Genomic DNA, 14,398 nt, shown 5'->3' with positions numbered 1-14,398 from the left:
AGGCGGTCCCGTAGGTACGAGGGTCCTAGGCCGTATAAGGCTTTGAAGGTTAAAACCAGCACCTTAAACCTGATCCTGTACTCCACCGGGAGCCAGTGCAGCTGGTATAGCACCGGATGAATGTGATCTCGCAGTGAAGACCCCGTAAGGAGTCTCGCCGTGGCATTCTGCACCCGCTGGAGTTTCTGGGTCAGTCTCAAGGGCAGCCCCACGTAGAGCGAGTTACAATAATCCAGTCTGGAGGTGACTGTTGCGTGGATCACAGTGGCTAGGTCAGGGCGAGAGAGGTAAGGAGCCAACTGCTTAGCTTGGCGGAGATGAAAAAATGCCGCCTTTGTTATAGCTGCAATCTGCGCCTCCATAGAGAGGGAGGTATCGAAGATTACACCCAAACTCTTAACGGATGGCGCTGGCACTAATTGCACCCCCGCAAGAGATGGGAGTTGCCCCCTCAATCCCATATCGTCCCGTCCCAGCCAGAGGACCTCTGACTTCGAAGGATTTAACTTCAACCGGCTCCCACGTAACCATCCAGCCACAGCTTCCAAGCATCTGATCAGTGTGTCTGGGGCCGAGTCAGGATGGCCATCCATCAACAGATAGAGTTGGGTGTCATCAGCATACTGATGGCAGCCCAGCCCAAAACTCCGGACAAGCTGGGTGACGGGGCGCATAAAGATGTTAAAAAGCATTGGGGAGAGTATCGCACCCTGGGGCACTCCACACACCAAGGAGTGGCACGATGACAATTCCCCCCGAAGCGCCACCCTCTGTCCCCGACCAGAGAGAAACGAGCGCAGCCATTGAAGGACTGTGCCCTGGATCCCCACGTCGGCAAGGCGGTGGTCCAGGAGTTCGTGATCGACCATGTCGAAGGCTGCTGACAGGTCTAGAAGAATCAGCAGCCCTGACCCGCCTCGATCCAGCTGCCTGCGGAGATCATCTGTTAGGGCGACCAGAGCCGTCTCGGTCCCATGACCAGCTCGGAAGCCGGACTGGAATGGATACAGAGCCATTGTTTCACCCAGAAACCTACCAAGCTGTTCAGCAACCGCTCTCAATCACCTTACCCAGGAATGGAAGATTCGAAACCGGGCGGTAATTGGATAGATCTAAGGGATCTAATGATGTTTTCTTTAAGAGCGGGCGCACCACTGCCTCCTTAAGTTCCCCTGGGAATGTCCTGGTGCCAAGGGACAAATTGATAATATCCCCCAGGGGGGCCCGCACCTCGTCTGGACACGCTCTAATCAGCCAAGACGGGCACGGGTCGAGAGGACAAGTGGTGGGCTTTCCAGCTCGGAGGAGTCTGTCCACATCGGTTGGGGATATCTGGTCAAAGTGGTCCAATATTGGACCCGAGGACAGTGGAGGGGCCTCCAGTTCCTTTATTGTATCCAAATTGGCAGGGAGGTCATGGCGGAGAAACAGGACCTTCTCCGCAAAAAAGCTCGCAAATGCCTCACAGCTGTGTGTCAAATTGTTTTTTTAAATTTGGCTGTCCTTCAAGGGACGTTAAAGACCGAATTATACTAAATAACTGTGCTGGGCGAGAGCTAGCGGATGCAATGGAGGCCGAGAAGTAGGACCTCTTAGCGGCCTTCACTGCCATCTCGTAGGTTTTCATAAAAACCCTATAAGATGTTCTTGAAGCTCCGTCACGGGCACCCCGCCATACTCGCTCTAGCCGTCTGAGGTCCCGCTTCATTTTCCGGAGCTCCTCGGTAAACCAGGGAGCCCGGTTTCTGCGGGGTCGCAGAGGGCGCTTAGGTGCGATCTCATTGATGGCTGCCAGGAGCTGGGTATTCCAGCCTTTAACAAGCTCAGTCAATGAGTCGCCAGGGGGAGAAAGGTCCCGCAAGGCTTGACGGAATCTATCAGGGTCCATCAGCCTCTGCGGGCGAGCCCAAATTGGCTCGCCACCTAAGCAGGGTGGAGGTGGAACGTCAATCCTGGCTTTCAGAGCGTAGTGATCAGACCATGGCACCTTCATCGAAGGAAACATGATCACATCTATACCGACGCCAAAGATCAAATCCAGCATGTGGCCTGCTTGATGTGTGGGGCCCGAAACAAACTGGGAGAGCCCTAGTGTCGCCATGGAAGACACCAGGTCCAGAGCCTGTGAGGAGGGAGTGGCATCAGCATGGATGTTGAAGTCCCCCAATACCAATAGGTTAGGGAACTCCAAGGCCCAGCCGGCCACCGCCTCCAGCAGGCCTGACAGGGTGGCTGCTGGTGTGCCAGGTGGCCGGTACACCAGCCAGACAGCCAAGCTCACCTTGGAGCCCCACACTAGGCCAACACATTCAATGCCGGGGATCGATGGTGATGGTAGAGCCCTGAAAGAACAATCTTCCCGGATTAATAATGCCACCCCTCCCCCCCGGCCCACAGTCCGCAACTGGTGGAGGATGGAGAAACCCGGGGGCGCCATCTCTCGTAAGGTAACAGTTTCCCCTTCGCGCACCCAGGTCTCCATCACACAAGCCAGGTCGACCCCCTGCGAGGTGAAGAAATCTTGCAGGGTGGCAGGTTTGTTGCCTATAGACCTGGCATTGCACAACACCAGTGACGGAGGTGAGTAATCCTTGCACACCCTACCCTTGTCTCTCGGGATGGGGCGCAGATTGGAAGGGGTACAAGCATATCCGTATCTCGATCCCCTTCGCCTATGACATCTGCCCCCACCGCCATACCTCCCTCGCCCCTCCACGGTAGGAATATCCTTGACATCTGATGGGAGGGCATTCCACGGGGGGGGGGAGCCACTACTGAGAAGGCCCCCTTCCTGGTTCTCTGTAACTTCGCTTCTCGCAGTGAGGGAACCGCCAGAAGGCCCTCGGTCCTGGACCTCAGTGTCCAGGTTAAACGATGGTGGAGACGCTCCTTCAGGTATACTGGGCTGAGATCGTTTAGGGCTTCAAGGTCAGCACCAACACTTCGAATTGTGCTCAGAAACATACTGGGAACCAATATAGGTCTTTCAAGACCGGTGTTATGTGGTCTTGGCGGGAAACGTAACCTGTGGGAAACATATTCTTTGAATACTTAAGGAGAGTTTCTTATTGTTTCAATATTCAAGGCCTAAAACATAGAGCTTCAGCTTAGTAAACCCAGTACTATGGGGTTTGCAATGTTAAGCAATATGCATCGAGGAACTCATGCTATGCTGTTAAAGAGCATGTAGCATCTAGACATATTGTTTGAAAATTCTTTTGGATCTCTTTTCTCATTTACTTAAAAAAAGACCCTACACTGTAAGAAGTGCAGTCCTTCATTCTTGGTATTCTTAACTTGACCTTCAATTCTGTTCCTTGGCATTCCTCCACAGGACTATGGACAAGGATGTGAGAATCAAGTGTCTGATCACAGAGGAAAGAGGTGTGCATTGAAACCAGTGTGACAGTGGCTCCCAAACCTTTTACCCCATGAGCCACTTGAAAATTGCTGAGGGTCTTGGCAGACAACTTAATGACCTTTCTGCCCGTTTCAGGATTTGTAGCGCAGTGTGTTAGATGCTACATGAATAGTATCTCCACTGCTTCTTCCCCCTGCCCCCTCCTTGGATTGCATTTTATGGTATTGCAATCTGAATTCCTCAGAATTGGCCCTTCTGAATGAAGCTCATGGACCCCATTTTTTAATCCTCTGTTATAAGGAGTTATTGTAATAGGGAGGTTGTGATGCTTCTCCAAGTTAGTGTTTTCACTAAAACCTTGCTGCATTTGTTGACTTTGAAACATGCTGGGAATGTTCCCCCTGCGGCTCATCATCCAAAGCAGTCTTATTCATGGGGGGGGGGGGGCGGCGGGCGGGTATCTTTTGCAAGAGATAATTTGTGTGGAGAGGAAGTCAAGAAGGAAATGGTGAACGACACTGCAATTCTGCACCTAAGGGGCCACTCAGAAGAAGTAAGCCCTATTGAGTTTGGTGGGACTTATCCCAAGGAAGTGTATATAGGGTTGCTGTCTAACACTCTTATTCCTGGTTAGACACACATAGACACACATACATTCACCTGCACACACTGTGTGAATACAACGGAGCACCCTTCTTCCTGTCCCGCAAAGAACTGAAAAGCAGAGGTGACATGCTGACATTCCTGCCTTTTATATTCTGGGGGGAAGCATGAGAAGGTAAAGGCACAGTCTTAGATGTTTGAATGTAGATTCATTTTACCAGAAATAACCAACTGATAAGGTGCAATAATTATTTTGCAATGCCTTTATCCAAGCTATTCATCTCCGCAGCCAAGGAGGCAGCCATCTCTTTTGTCAGGCTCCAGTGACTGTGCAGTGAACATTTCACCGACTGGGGCTGCAGTTCATATTTTCAGTTCTTTAAAGTGAGTTATGGTGAAGAAACCATTTTCAGCTCATACATTCTCCACCCCCCTGAGCTAAAAGAGAAATACCAGGAGTGTGGGGGGCAGGGAGGCAGTGGCAGCAGTGTAGTTTGTGACTGACAGCTGTAGCTTCAGGCCAGAAAATTATTTTACCAGGTTTCTGCCATTCTTTAACTTCAAGTATGGCTTTGTGTGACTGATTAACCATGTTTACATGGATACTTAGTGCTGACAGCTTCTACTCAGCTGATCTTGAGATACAGAGAGGAATGATCTGGTGTAACTCTTAAATAATCTGTTCTGACCAATAAACATCTGTATCAAGCATATCATAGAATCACAGAATTGTAGAGTTGGAAGGTACCCCAAGGGTCATCTAGTTCAACCCACTGCAATGCATGTGGTCCCCCATCCAGTTTGAAACCCTACCCAACCCTGCTTAGCTTTGCAAATTTGCTAGCAAAGCTGCACCTGAATTGTTGCCCCTGCCTCAACAAAACTGCATTTGTTTGGCATGTTTTGGTTTGACCCTGGGTAGCTCTAAGTCATGCCTCTCATAATGTCATCATGTCATGTTAGATTTGATATGATAAGAGAGATGTGGTTGGTTGAAAAAGGCTTTAATGAGGAAGAATTGTGCCAGCCAGCTATTTATTTACTTGAATTTCTTTCCCGCCTTTCTCCCATCATGGAATTCAAGGCAGTGTATGTGTGGTTTTTCGGCAATTTCCCATCCAGGCATTGGGCAGACTTAGACGTGCCTAGCTTCAGCAAGCTGCTGTCCTCGTGTGCCTAGCTACGGAAGCTGAGGAACCTCCTTGGGTGTCTGGGTGAGGTAGTAGCAGGGCAGCTAAACAGAGTAAGAAAAGTATCATGCACCCAAACCTGAAACTAGCCTCAATGTACTCAATACCATTTTCCCCAAACTCAACTGCTATATTGGTTCTCAACCGCAACAAGACACACATGATCACAAACTGAAGTCTTAGTTCTTTATTGATTTCACTTATTTCCCCAAACAACTGCTTGGGTGATATACTTCAAAACAACAGTAATAATAAAAAAAAACTTTTGACAAACATTGGTTCAATAATTTAAGTTGAAACATCATGGGATAGTTGGGGTGTATTATATGTTTTTTGTGATTGAGTGAGTTCACCCAAAGTTACATCTAAGGCAAAAAGCAGTGGATTGGGAACTCTAGGAGACACAAGAGGTAACTCCTAGGGGCTAAGGTCCCATAGGCTCCTCCAATAAAATATTTGAGCCCCTCCCCCAAGTTGATGGGCATTGCCATTCAAATGGTGCACACACACTGTGTCTTGTGATTGATTGTGAGGGGCAGGGCTTACCTGGGCCCCTCCAATATTTTTTTGAAGTTGGCACCCCTGCTAGAAGATCATACTCTTAAGTCAGGACATGTCTATTTTATGATACCCATTTGATACTTTGCATTGCATCCAACGGAGCACTAAGTGAATCTTCTGTCAGCACAAGGATTTTTGTGAGTGTTTTCCTCCTCCCCATGCACACCCCCTAGATCTGTTCTAGGGTTTCCACCAAGCCTCTGGGGGAGGAGAGGGGGGAAAGACCTACTGTGCAAGCAGTGATGCTTGTGCTGATGGAACATTTTAGTTGAATGCCACCTTTGGTGGTTCCCTGCTTCTCTGCTTTTGCCATTTGACAACACAGCAGCCTCTCAGTCCAGGCTCCCATGAGGCTAGCCAGTGCTTGGAGGTGTCCCCCCCCCTTCAGGGACTGCTGTTTCCCCCAGGAATGGGAGGGAGCACAAAGGTCTCTGTGTAGTGCTGGCTGCTTGTGGACCACGATCTCCCAGAGATCCTCTGGAACCTGCTTCTCCTCTGGAAGTAGCCGCCGCTGCTGCTGTTAAAGGATCGCTGCCTGTTCCTCAAGTACTCTTTGTAGTTTTTGGTCAGCAAGGTGTAGAGGAAAGGGTTGATGCAGCTGTTGCTGTAAGTCAGGCACGTGGTCAGGTAGTTGATGTTCCTGGTGGCGTTATGAGACACTGGGAGGGGGTCGATGTATTGGGAGAGGAGGTGCCATATCCAGAAAGGCAGGAAGCAGGCCCAGAAGACCAGCACGATAGTGAAGATCAAGTACAGCACTTTTTGGTTGGGCAGCCTCTTGGTCTCTTTCAGAGAAGTCGTTTGGGACACCCAGTAAGTCCTTGCCAGCCGGATGTAAAGGTACCCGATAACAACCCCGGGACCCACAATGCTGGTACAGAAGAGGATGGTGATGTAGATCTTGTAGGACAATTTGCTCCAGGTAGGGAGGCAGATGTTCTTGTCCTCTCTTACAAGCTGGATCATGATGAGCATCGGGAGGGTGAGGAGCAGAGACACAACCCAGATGATGACGGCAATGGCTTTCCGGTAGCTCTTGGACCTTTTCACAGTGTCCAGGGGCTTCAGCACTGCCAGGTATCTCTCTGTGCTCATCACCATCAAGGTGAAAATGCTGGTGTGCATGGTGAGGAAATCCAAGCTGAAAAGGATCCGGCACCCAGCTTCTCCAAAGTACCATCCCCTGGTGAAATATGTCCCGACAATGAAAGGGATGGTGAGAAGGTAGAGTAGGTCTGCTAGGGCAAGGTTGATGATGTAGATGTACATAGAGGCAGAGTATCTCAGATAGTGGCACATCACCACCAAGGTGTAGATGTTGCCTGTCACTCCAATAACGCACATGATGGAGAGGATAGTCCCGATGGTGCAGGTGGCTATGAAGTCCTCTGTGGAGGCCCCATCCCAGGTTGTATTGTAGGAAATGTTGGGGTTGCTTCTGAGTAGGTTGCCCTTATCTGTGCCCACCCTCACTGTTGAGGAGACTGTGTCTTCCATCCTCTTAAATGATCTAACTCAGCAGCCCATGAACAGTGGAAAGTGAGTTCTTCTCAACTGGGTATTCCGGACACCATAAGGAGGGCAGAGCAGGCTTCATTTTTCAGCTGTTATCGCTTGTGCCGAAGGAGAGGCAGCTTCCCCAAAGTTTACACCAAGTGGTTTATTCTAAAGAAAGGACATGAAGAAACAGTGTTAGGGTAGGCAGAATCACAGAACGGGAGGGCTGCAAAGGTGGAAGTTTCAACTACAGTCTAGATTGTGAGTCTGGATAAGCGACAGGGTTGCAAACTGGCAGGCAACCTGAGTTTCATTAGCTAGTTAGGAATTTGGCCTCTTCTCATTCTGATTTTCTGAACAGCTAGTCCAACTCTCTGCATTCGCAGAATGAGAGATTTGCTACCTTAAATACCTTAGATGCCTTAGGTGCCACCACCAGATTACAGACATGTGCACTGTCCAAGGTGCCAAAGGTGCCCTATAGCAGGGGTGGCTCCCCCTGAGCAAATTTTTTGGTCCTCCAAGACCCAAGCAACTTTTATGGTGATGGCAAGAGGGAAAACATTATAATAAACATGGCTCACTGTTCTCTCCTGGAGCACCCTCTGCTCATCAGACCCTCATCAATTGTATTTATATGTTGTGATCTTTGGATGAAGAGTAGTATACAAATTTTAATAATAATAGTAATGCTATTACTAATAATGGGACGCGGGTGGTGCTGTGGTCTAAACCACAGAGCCTGGGGCTTGCCGATCAAAAGGTTGGCGGTTCGAATCCCTGCGACGGGGTGAGCTCTCATTGCTCGGTCCCTGCTCCTGCCCACCTAGCAGTTCGGAAGCATGTCAAAGTGCAAGTAGATAAATAGGTACCGCTCTGGCGGGAAGGTAAACTGCGTTTCCGTGCACTGCTCTGGTTCGCCATAAGCAGCTTAGTCATGCTGGCCACATGACCCAGAAGCGGTACTGCCTCAGCCAGTAAAGCGAGATGAGCGCCACAACCCCAGAGTTGTCCACGACTGGACTTAATGGTCAGGGGTCCGTTTACCTTTACCTTACTACTAATAATGTCCCCATCAGCTGAGAGGAGGGGGCTTATTGTCTTCTTCCCAGACGACAAATGATTGATCTGATGAGCTGGTAGGGGATGATTTGCCTCCCCATTAGAGTGCTGTGCTAGACAGAGAGATTTAAATCTCTCCACTCACCCCAGGATTATTATTATTTTTTCCTCCTTAGCCCAGCACTGCAATGGGGATGGAAACCAACCCACTGGTCATCAGGCCAGTCATTTGATGAGGTGGGTGAGAACCCTTTCTTCTGTTAATCTGCACAGATCAGCTGAGGAGGGGGAACGTGTGTGTGTGTGTGTCTTTTGTCAAATGGGTATACATGTGCACATGCAAGAATGTGGGATAGTCACACCTACTGCTGGCATTCAGACTCCAGAGTGTTGGCCAAGGATGAATGCAACTCTTGCAAAAAACCAGCAACAACATAAGGCAACCACCCTGGCTCTATAGATGAAGAATACATTTTACTAAATTGAACCCCAACAGCCTTTGGTAAACTGTTCACATTCTTTAATAATGAACCACCAGTAATGAATTGTATTTCTATGTGGCTAAAGAAATGGCCACAGGATTCAGCCTCCATTTTCAATGAGCCCAGGCTGACTTCCAGGCTTGTCATCAGTTTGGGATGAGGTGGCAATTGCAGGCATGCTGCTACTCAGTAGTTCGTCTTGGCATAACATTCTCATGTTGAACCATCATTTTTAAGACAGACACATTTTCGAAACCTATGTGTACTGATTTGTTTTCTATCTTTTTTTAAAAAAATAGGAGACATTGGTTGGGACCCAGTCAAGAGTTTCTGATGCTTTGGCTGGTAATGGCGCACTGGCAGAAGTGTGCAACTGGGGTTCTCACTGCCAGTTTCCTACAACTCAACCTCCACAGTCTTCTCTTAAAGCCCTCTCAGCAAGAGTCCCTCATCTCACCTTGTGGCAAAGAATTTCACCAATTTGTTGCACACTGTATGAAGTTGATTTGTGGGATTGGCTACTGCCACAAAGTTGGGTGATGGTTTCAGAAGGGTGTCAAAGTGACAAACACTAGAAAAAGAGGTCTTGTCAGCCTCAAGAATCAGACGGGCTGCTCAGAAGAACAGCAGGGGAGGGCGATTGCCATGTGGCCATCAGGTTTGGCATGGTGGGGAGCAGGATGTTAGATGAGAATATACCAGTGATCTTGTCCAGTGAAAGTGATTTCCATGTTCACCCCGAACAGCAGGGGTCTTCTGTGGGCACATTTGGAATTTTGAGATGGTGTAAGGTGGACTCACAAAATGAATGCTGCAGGACATGGTATAGCACAAAAATGGATGCCATGTGGGGCAGGATGCAACATCAGATGGCTGCTGTGGGTGGCATTAATGGCTGTCACACCTGAAAGAGCAGGAAAATAAAAAATGCCATTGGCATGCCCTCCCTCATCACCTGCCCCCTATCTATAGGCAGCACGGAAAGGCACCTATACCATCTGCCACCACTCACAGAGAGAAGCTCTTTGCACCTTGCTTCTTTTCAGAAGAGATGAGCTGTTTGGTGCCCAACCCTGGCAACCTATGAAATGTGAGCGTGTTTAAGGGTGGAGGGCTGTTTGATGTAGGAGATGCTCAGCCAGTGCAAACAGGCAATGAGCAGGAAGAGGAAAGAGGCTGCTATGCATTGTGGATTTCTGAAGGCATATTTATTGAGCCCTTTCACATAGGAATTACCAGAAGAAACATACCATGTACAATTGACACCAAGTCATTTCTGCAACTGCATAGTTGGATTTTTGTGGGGAGCCACTGCGACCACAGCAATTTAGCACAGAGAGAACACGTCACCAGTGCAAACCATGTTTCCCACCATGATCTTGTACATCGGGGGGGGGGGAACCTGTGGCCCACCAGATGTTGTTCGATTCCAACTCCCATGATCCCTGACCACTGGCCATCAGTGGAGTCCAACCACATCTGGAGAGACACAGGTTCCCCATCCTGGTTGTACATAAAGGGGACAAGGTTGCTTGGAGAAAGAAAGGATTTTAAAATTGTGTGACCTCACCTTAAGTTCACATTTAGGTCCAGTTCACATAAATGTAGGCAATAATAAGTGATTTTTTAAATGGTCTGTAGTGCCCGATGTTTGTTTTTGCATTTCTTAACAATGTTTCCTGAGAAGGCTGAAAGCGGGTCACAAAAATATAGACTAATGCATGAAGTTTTGACAGACCTCCAAGACAAATTCACTCCTCCCCACACTCTCTACTGATTTGCGGCGGGGGGGGCACCATTAATATATTTTGTTAATATTTCTGAGGAACAAATGATAACAAAGTCCTTTCAGGCTTTTGCCATGAAGGAAAATATCTGTGCTGGAGACAGCAGATGTTGAAAGTGTCACCAGCCTGGCTTGAGCACAGATCTGCTGCCCAGCACCCAGCACAATTCCTTATGTTACAAAGCCATGTCACACAGCAGGGGGCATTTTTGTCCAGACTCGGTAAAGGGTAACATTTTAAACTGAGGCTTGGTTCTTAACAGATGTGGAAGGAGGGATTCAAATTATCTTGGGACCACACACTCCTAAAGTTCCTCTAGCCTTAAGACAAGCAGTTCAGTCTTCATCAAAGAACAGGTCTGTGAGGCACTTCAGGCAAATTAGATCAATGCATTCATAGACAAAAAGACTGAGACGGCCCGTTTGCTTTTATGCATATAGTGCTACTCCAAGGATTCAGGCAGCCTAGTCCTATGCCTTTTACCTGTAATATAGCCCCACTTTGTATTCAACTTGCAGCTTTGACAAAATGCAAATAGCATTGGTTGGTGAGCTATTATCAGTATCATAGCAGGTATGGAAGGGGGATGTAACTGTTTCCTCCCCTGCTGCAGTACTGAGGAAAATCCTTCTTCTGAAACTGGTATTTGTTTTGATGGTGAAATATCCCATTGGAGTCAAATTCCGCTTACACACACACACACACACACACACACACACACACGCTGCACATTCAATAATAACACTTCTAATTTGACCCAAGATATCAGCCCTAGTTTAGAAGTGGCACAAAGATGCTACTTCTAAAGTACCGTATTTTTTGCTCTATAAGACTCACTTTTTCCCTCCTAAAAAGTAAGGGGAAATGTGTGTGCGTCTTATGGAGCGAATGCAGGCTGTGCAGCTATCCCAGAAGCCAGAACAGCAAGAGGGATTGCTGTTTCCCCTGCACAGCGATCCCTCTTGCTGTTTTGGCTTCTGAGATTCAGAATATTTTTTTCCCTTGTTTTCCTCCTCCAAAAACTAGGTGCATCTTGTGGTCTGGTGCATCTCATAGAGCGAAAAATACGGTACATCTTGATGTGTGCTCAGTTTGGAAACAGGCTAAAAACACCCAGATGACAACGTACCTTCCTAACAATGAGAAAACACAAAAGATGCTCCTGAGCTGAGGGTAAGAAGAAGAAAAAAAGACACAATTTTCATCAGCATGTCAAAAATGAGGTGCAGGCACACACAAGCACATACATACCATGTTTGCATTTTGATATCAACTGCCAATGCATAATGCAGCCGTCGGAGGCATTAAGAAATAAGAACTATCCTTCCTGACCTTCAGCTACATCTTACATCTCAGGTGACCAGCACACACATTTCAAGGAGTTGCCCCAGAAAGATACATAAATCCCATCCAGAAATGGAAATTCCAGATCCAAACCTGACTTCTGTGAAATTCCAGCTGATGAAGTTTCTTCTTGCGTGAGTGGAGTAAATAAATAATGGGTAGCTTGGTGAAAATGTCTCCAGAGGATCTTCCTAGACACGAGGAAACGGTGCAAAGCCCAGTGCTCAGAGCATCTGGGATGACTGTGTGAAAGAGAGCGAGAGAGCGAGAAACCTCACTAAGTATGTTTGAAATGTGTGCCCTCCCAATCCTTGCATTCACTTATGCCTGCTATTTATGCTGCTACCCGTGACGCTCAACATTGTTGGACTGCAACTGCAGCAGGCGAGCTAGCCGGAATCCTCTCTCATTTTTTTTTTTTAAAGAAGCAGCATTTCAAAAACCAAAGCTGGTTGCTAGCCCAAGAGACAGCAAGCCATGCATTGCACATCAGGACTGTTTCTTCCTGACTGAAAGGGCTACTTATATACTCCTTGAAACATTCTTAGCCTTTCCCCAAACAGATCTCTGTGTAGGGAGGGGAGGGGAGGGGATCCAATATTCTTTGCAGAAGCTTGGGAATAAAAAAACACAGGTCTGGAGTTTGTGTAAGAAAGGGTTAAATCCTTCTGGGGAAGGTGCCAGCGGGAGACTTGGCATTGAGATTTAATTCCAAAAGGGAGCTGTGAATTTGTTTGGGTTGGAGGATTTATTGACAGCTGATCTACTACTCGGGTATCATAAGTGACACCTTTAAGACATGCTGTCCTGATGATAATAAACAGCTGTCCAACTTGTTTAGGGCTCTCTGCTAATTTCTCTTTCGACTTGGGATGACTGTGGCAAACTAAAGGGAAAAAGATGAGCGGACTGATTTGAAAACGAAAACTTTTTAGGACTGGGAGAAGCTGCTTAATGAAGATGAAAGAAAAAGGAGCTGAACGCAGGTAGGGGCTTTAGATGCCGGGCCAAATCACTTGTTCCCATTCCTCTCCTTCAAGAAGCATTTATTGTTGACAAAATCATTCTCTGTTGGACCCTTTCCTGGAAGGTGGAAGGTGGAACCTCTCCTTATACTGCCTTATTTTAAATTATTAAGCTTTGGAGCCTCTCAGAGTGCAGAGCCCAAATTTTCACAATAGTGCACTTTTCTGTAAAACTTATTTTTTGGACTGATTAATAATGATCATGTTCAGATGTGGAGGTGTGTTATACTGGTGTGAGGATACACATGGCATGACATAACAGTGACCGATATAAGAATAAATAAAAAAATTCCTTCCTGTAGCACCTTAAAGACCAACTAAGTTAGTTCTTGGTATAAGCTTTCGTGTGCATGCACACTTCTTCAGATACACAGTGTGCATGCACACGAAAGCTTATACCAAGAACTAACTTAGTTGGTCTTTAAGGTGCTACAGGAAGGAATTTTTTTATTTGGACTATGGCAGACCAACACGGCTACCCATCTGTAACCGATATAAGAATGGTGCTCTTTTTTCACAAAGCATCAAATTTATACTATATTATTGACTAATGCAAAATGATAATTTTCAAATATTGCGGAATGTGTGGTATTGCAAATCTGTACATACAGATATGCAGCCAATTTAAATAATTCTTTTCTTTGAGAATGGTATAGCAAACAGTGAGTAATATACAACACAAGATATGAAGGCAATTCATAAAACCCTTCGGAACACCAGGATAGCTGTGAAAAACCCTACAGTTGTACTTTATAGAAATGTTCAACAATATACACATCTGCACAAATATTTGAAATTGTATGTCTCTTAGCTACATTTAATATTTCACACGTTTGTAGAAATGAAGTGGCACTTTGGGCACATGTTAAAAAGCTACAAGGGAGCAGTTCATGGCAAGTGTGGGGAGCATCTGCGAGGGTTGTTGACAGGGGCTTGTATAGTCCATCATCTTTCTGAATCCAGCCCCAGCTTGCTCTGAAAGAAAGGGCAGGCTTGGACTCCATAGCTCTTGGGCAAAGTCAGTTGGTTCGGCTAAGAAATTGGTTGATTTGTGGGTTAGCACAACAAACTGTTGAGCCAGTCTCTTGGTTGCATCCATTGTTGCCTCACTTCAGTCTTATTGTTAACACATCTTCATAATCCAGGGCTGCCATATTTCAAACAGTGAAAATCTGGACAGAATAGTTGTTGAGCTTTTTGGGCAAAATCGCTAAAAAAAGAATGCTGTTTTTGAGCTATTTTTATGGAAAAACGGCAAAAGTGACATTGCCGACACTGCCAAGTCATAATCTAAATTATCAACCTATGTGCGTCAGTATTAATACAGTGTGGTGTGAAACAGAGTGGTAACTTAATGCTTTGTGCTTTATATTGTATATAGTAAATAAGCCCTGTTAAAGTGCAACTTGGTATTTCCTTTATTGCCCACCTGAGTCCCCAAAAGAGCCCCATGGCAAGACCATCCCTGAAATTGGAGTTGCCTCAA

General features: G+C 46.8%; 1 protein-coding gene across 2 annotated transcripts; it reads right to left on the bottom strand.

The window, feature by feature from the left end:
* Window positions 1-5,326: 5,326 nt before the first annotated feature.
* LOC309521632 (urotensin-2 receptor-like) lies at window positions 5,327-12,390 on the bottom strand. Of its 2 annotated transcripts, none has more exons than XM_082204354.1 (2): window positions 11,981-12,390; window positions 5,327-7,380 (listed from the first exon to the last, which is right to left on the bottom strand). In XM_082204354.1, exon 2 carries the CDS (start codon window positions 7,210-7,212, stop codon window positions 6,100-6,102), a length of 1,113 nt encoding a protein of 370 aa, XP_082060480.1. In that variant the 5' UTR covers window positions 7,213-7,380; window positions 11,981-12,390; the 3' UTR covers window positions 5,327-6,099. The 2 variants fall into 2 exon arrangements, with proteins under 2 accessions (XP_082060480.1, XP_082060481.1); XM_082204355.1 differs by having other exon boundaries at window positions 12,166-12,390.
* Window positions 12,391-14,398: the final 2,008 nt, after the last annotated feature.

This window comes from Podarcis vaucheri (assembly GCF_965113315.1).
Source record: "Podarcis vaucheri genome assembly, chromosome: 2".
In the NCBI taxonomy this organism is placed as follows: Eukaryota; Metazoa; Chordata; class Lepidosauria; order Squamata; family Lacertidae; genus Podarcis; species Podarcis vaucheri.
The sequence above is the reverse complement of the archived record's forward strand: the minus strand, read 5'-3'. Positions and strand labels throughout refer to the sequence as shown.

Coding starts and splice junctions, on each gene's coding strand:
- LOC309521632 (XM_082204354.1), bottom strand. CDS start 7,212: ATGGAAGACACAGTCTCCTCAACAGTGAGGGTGGGCACAGATAAGGGC.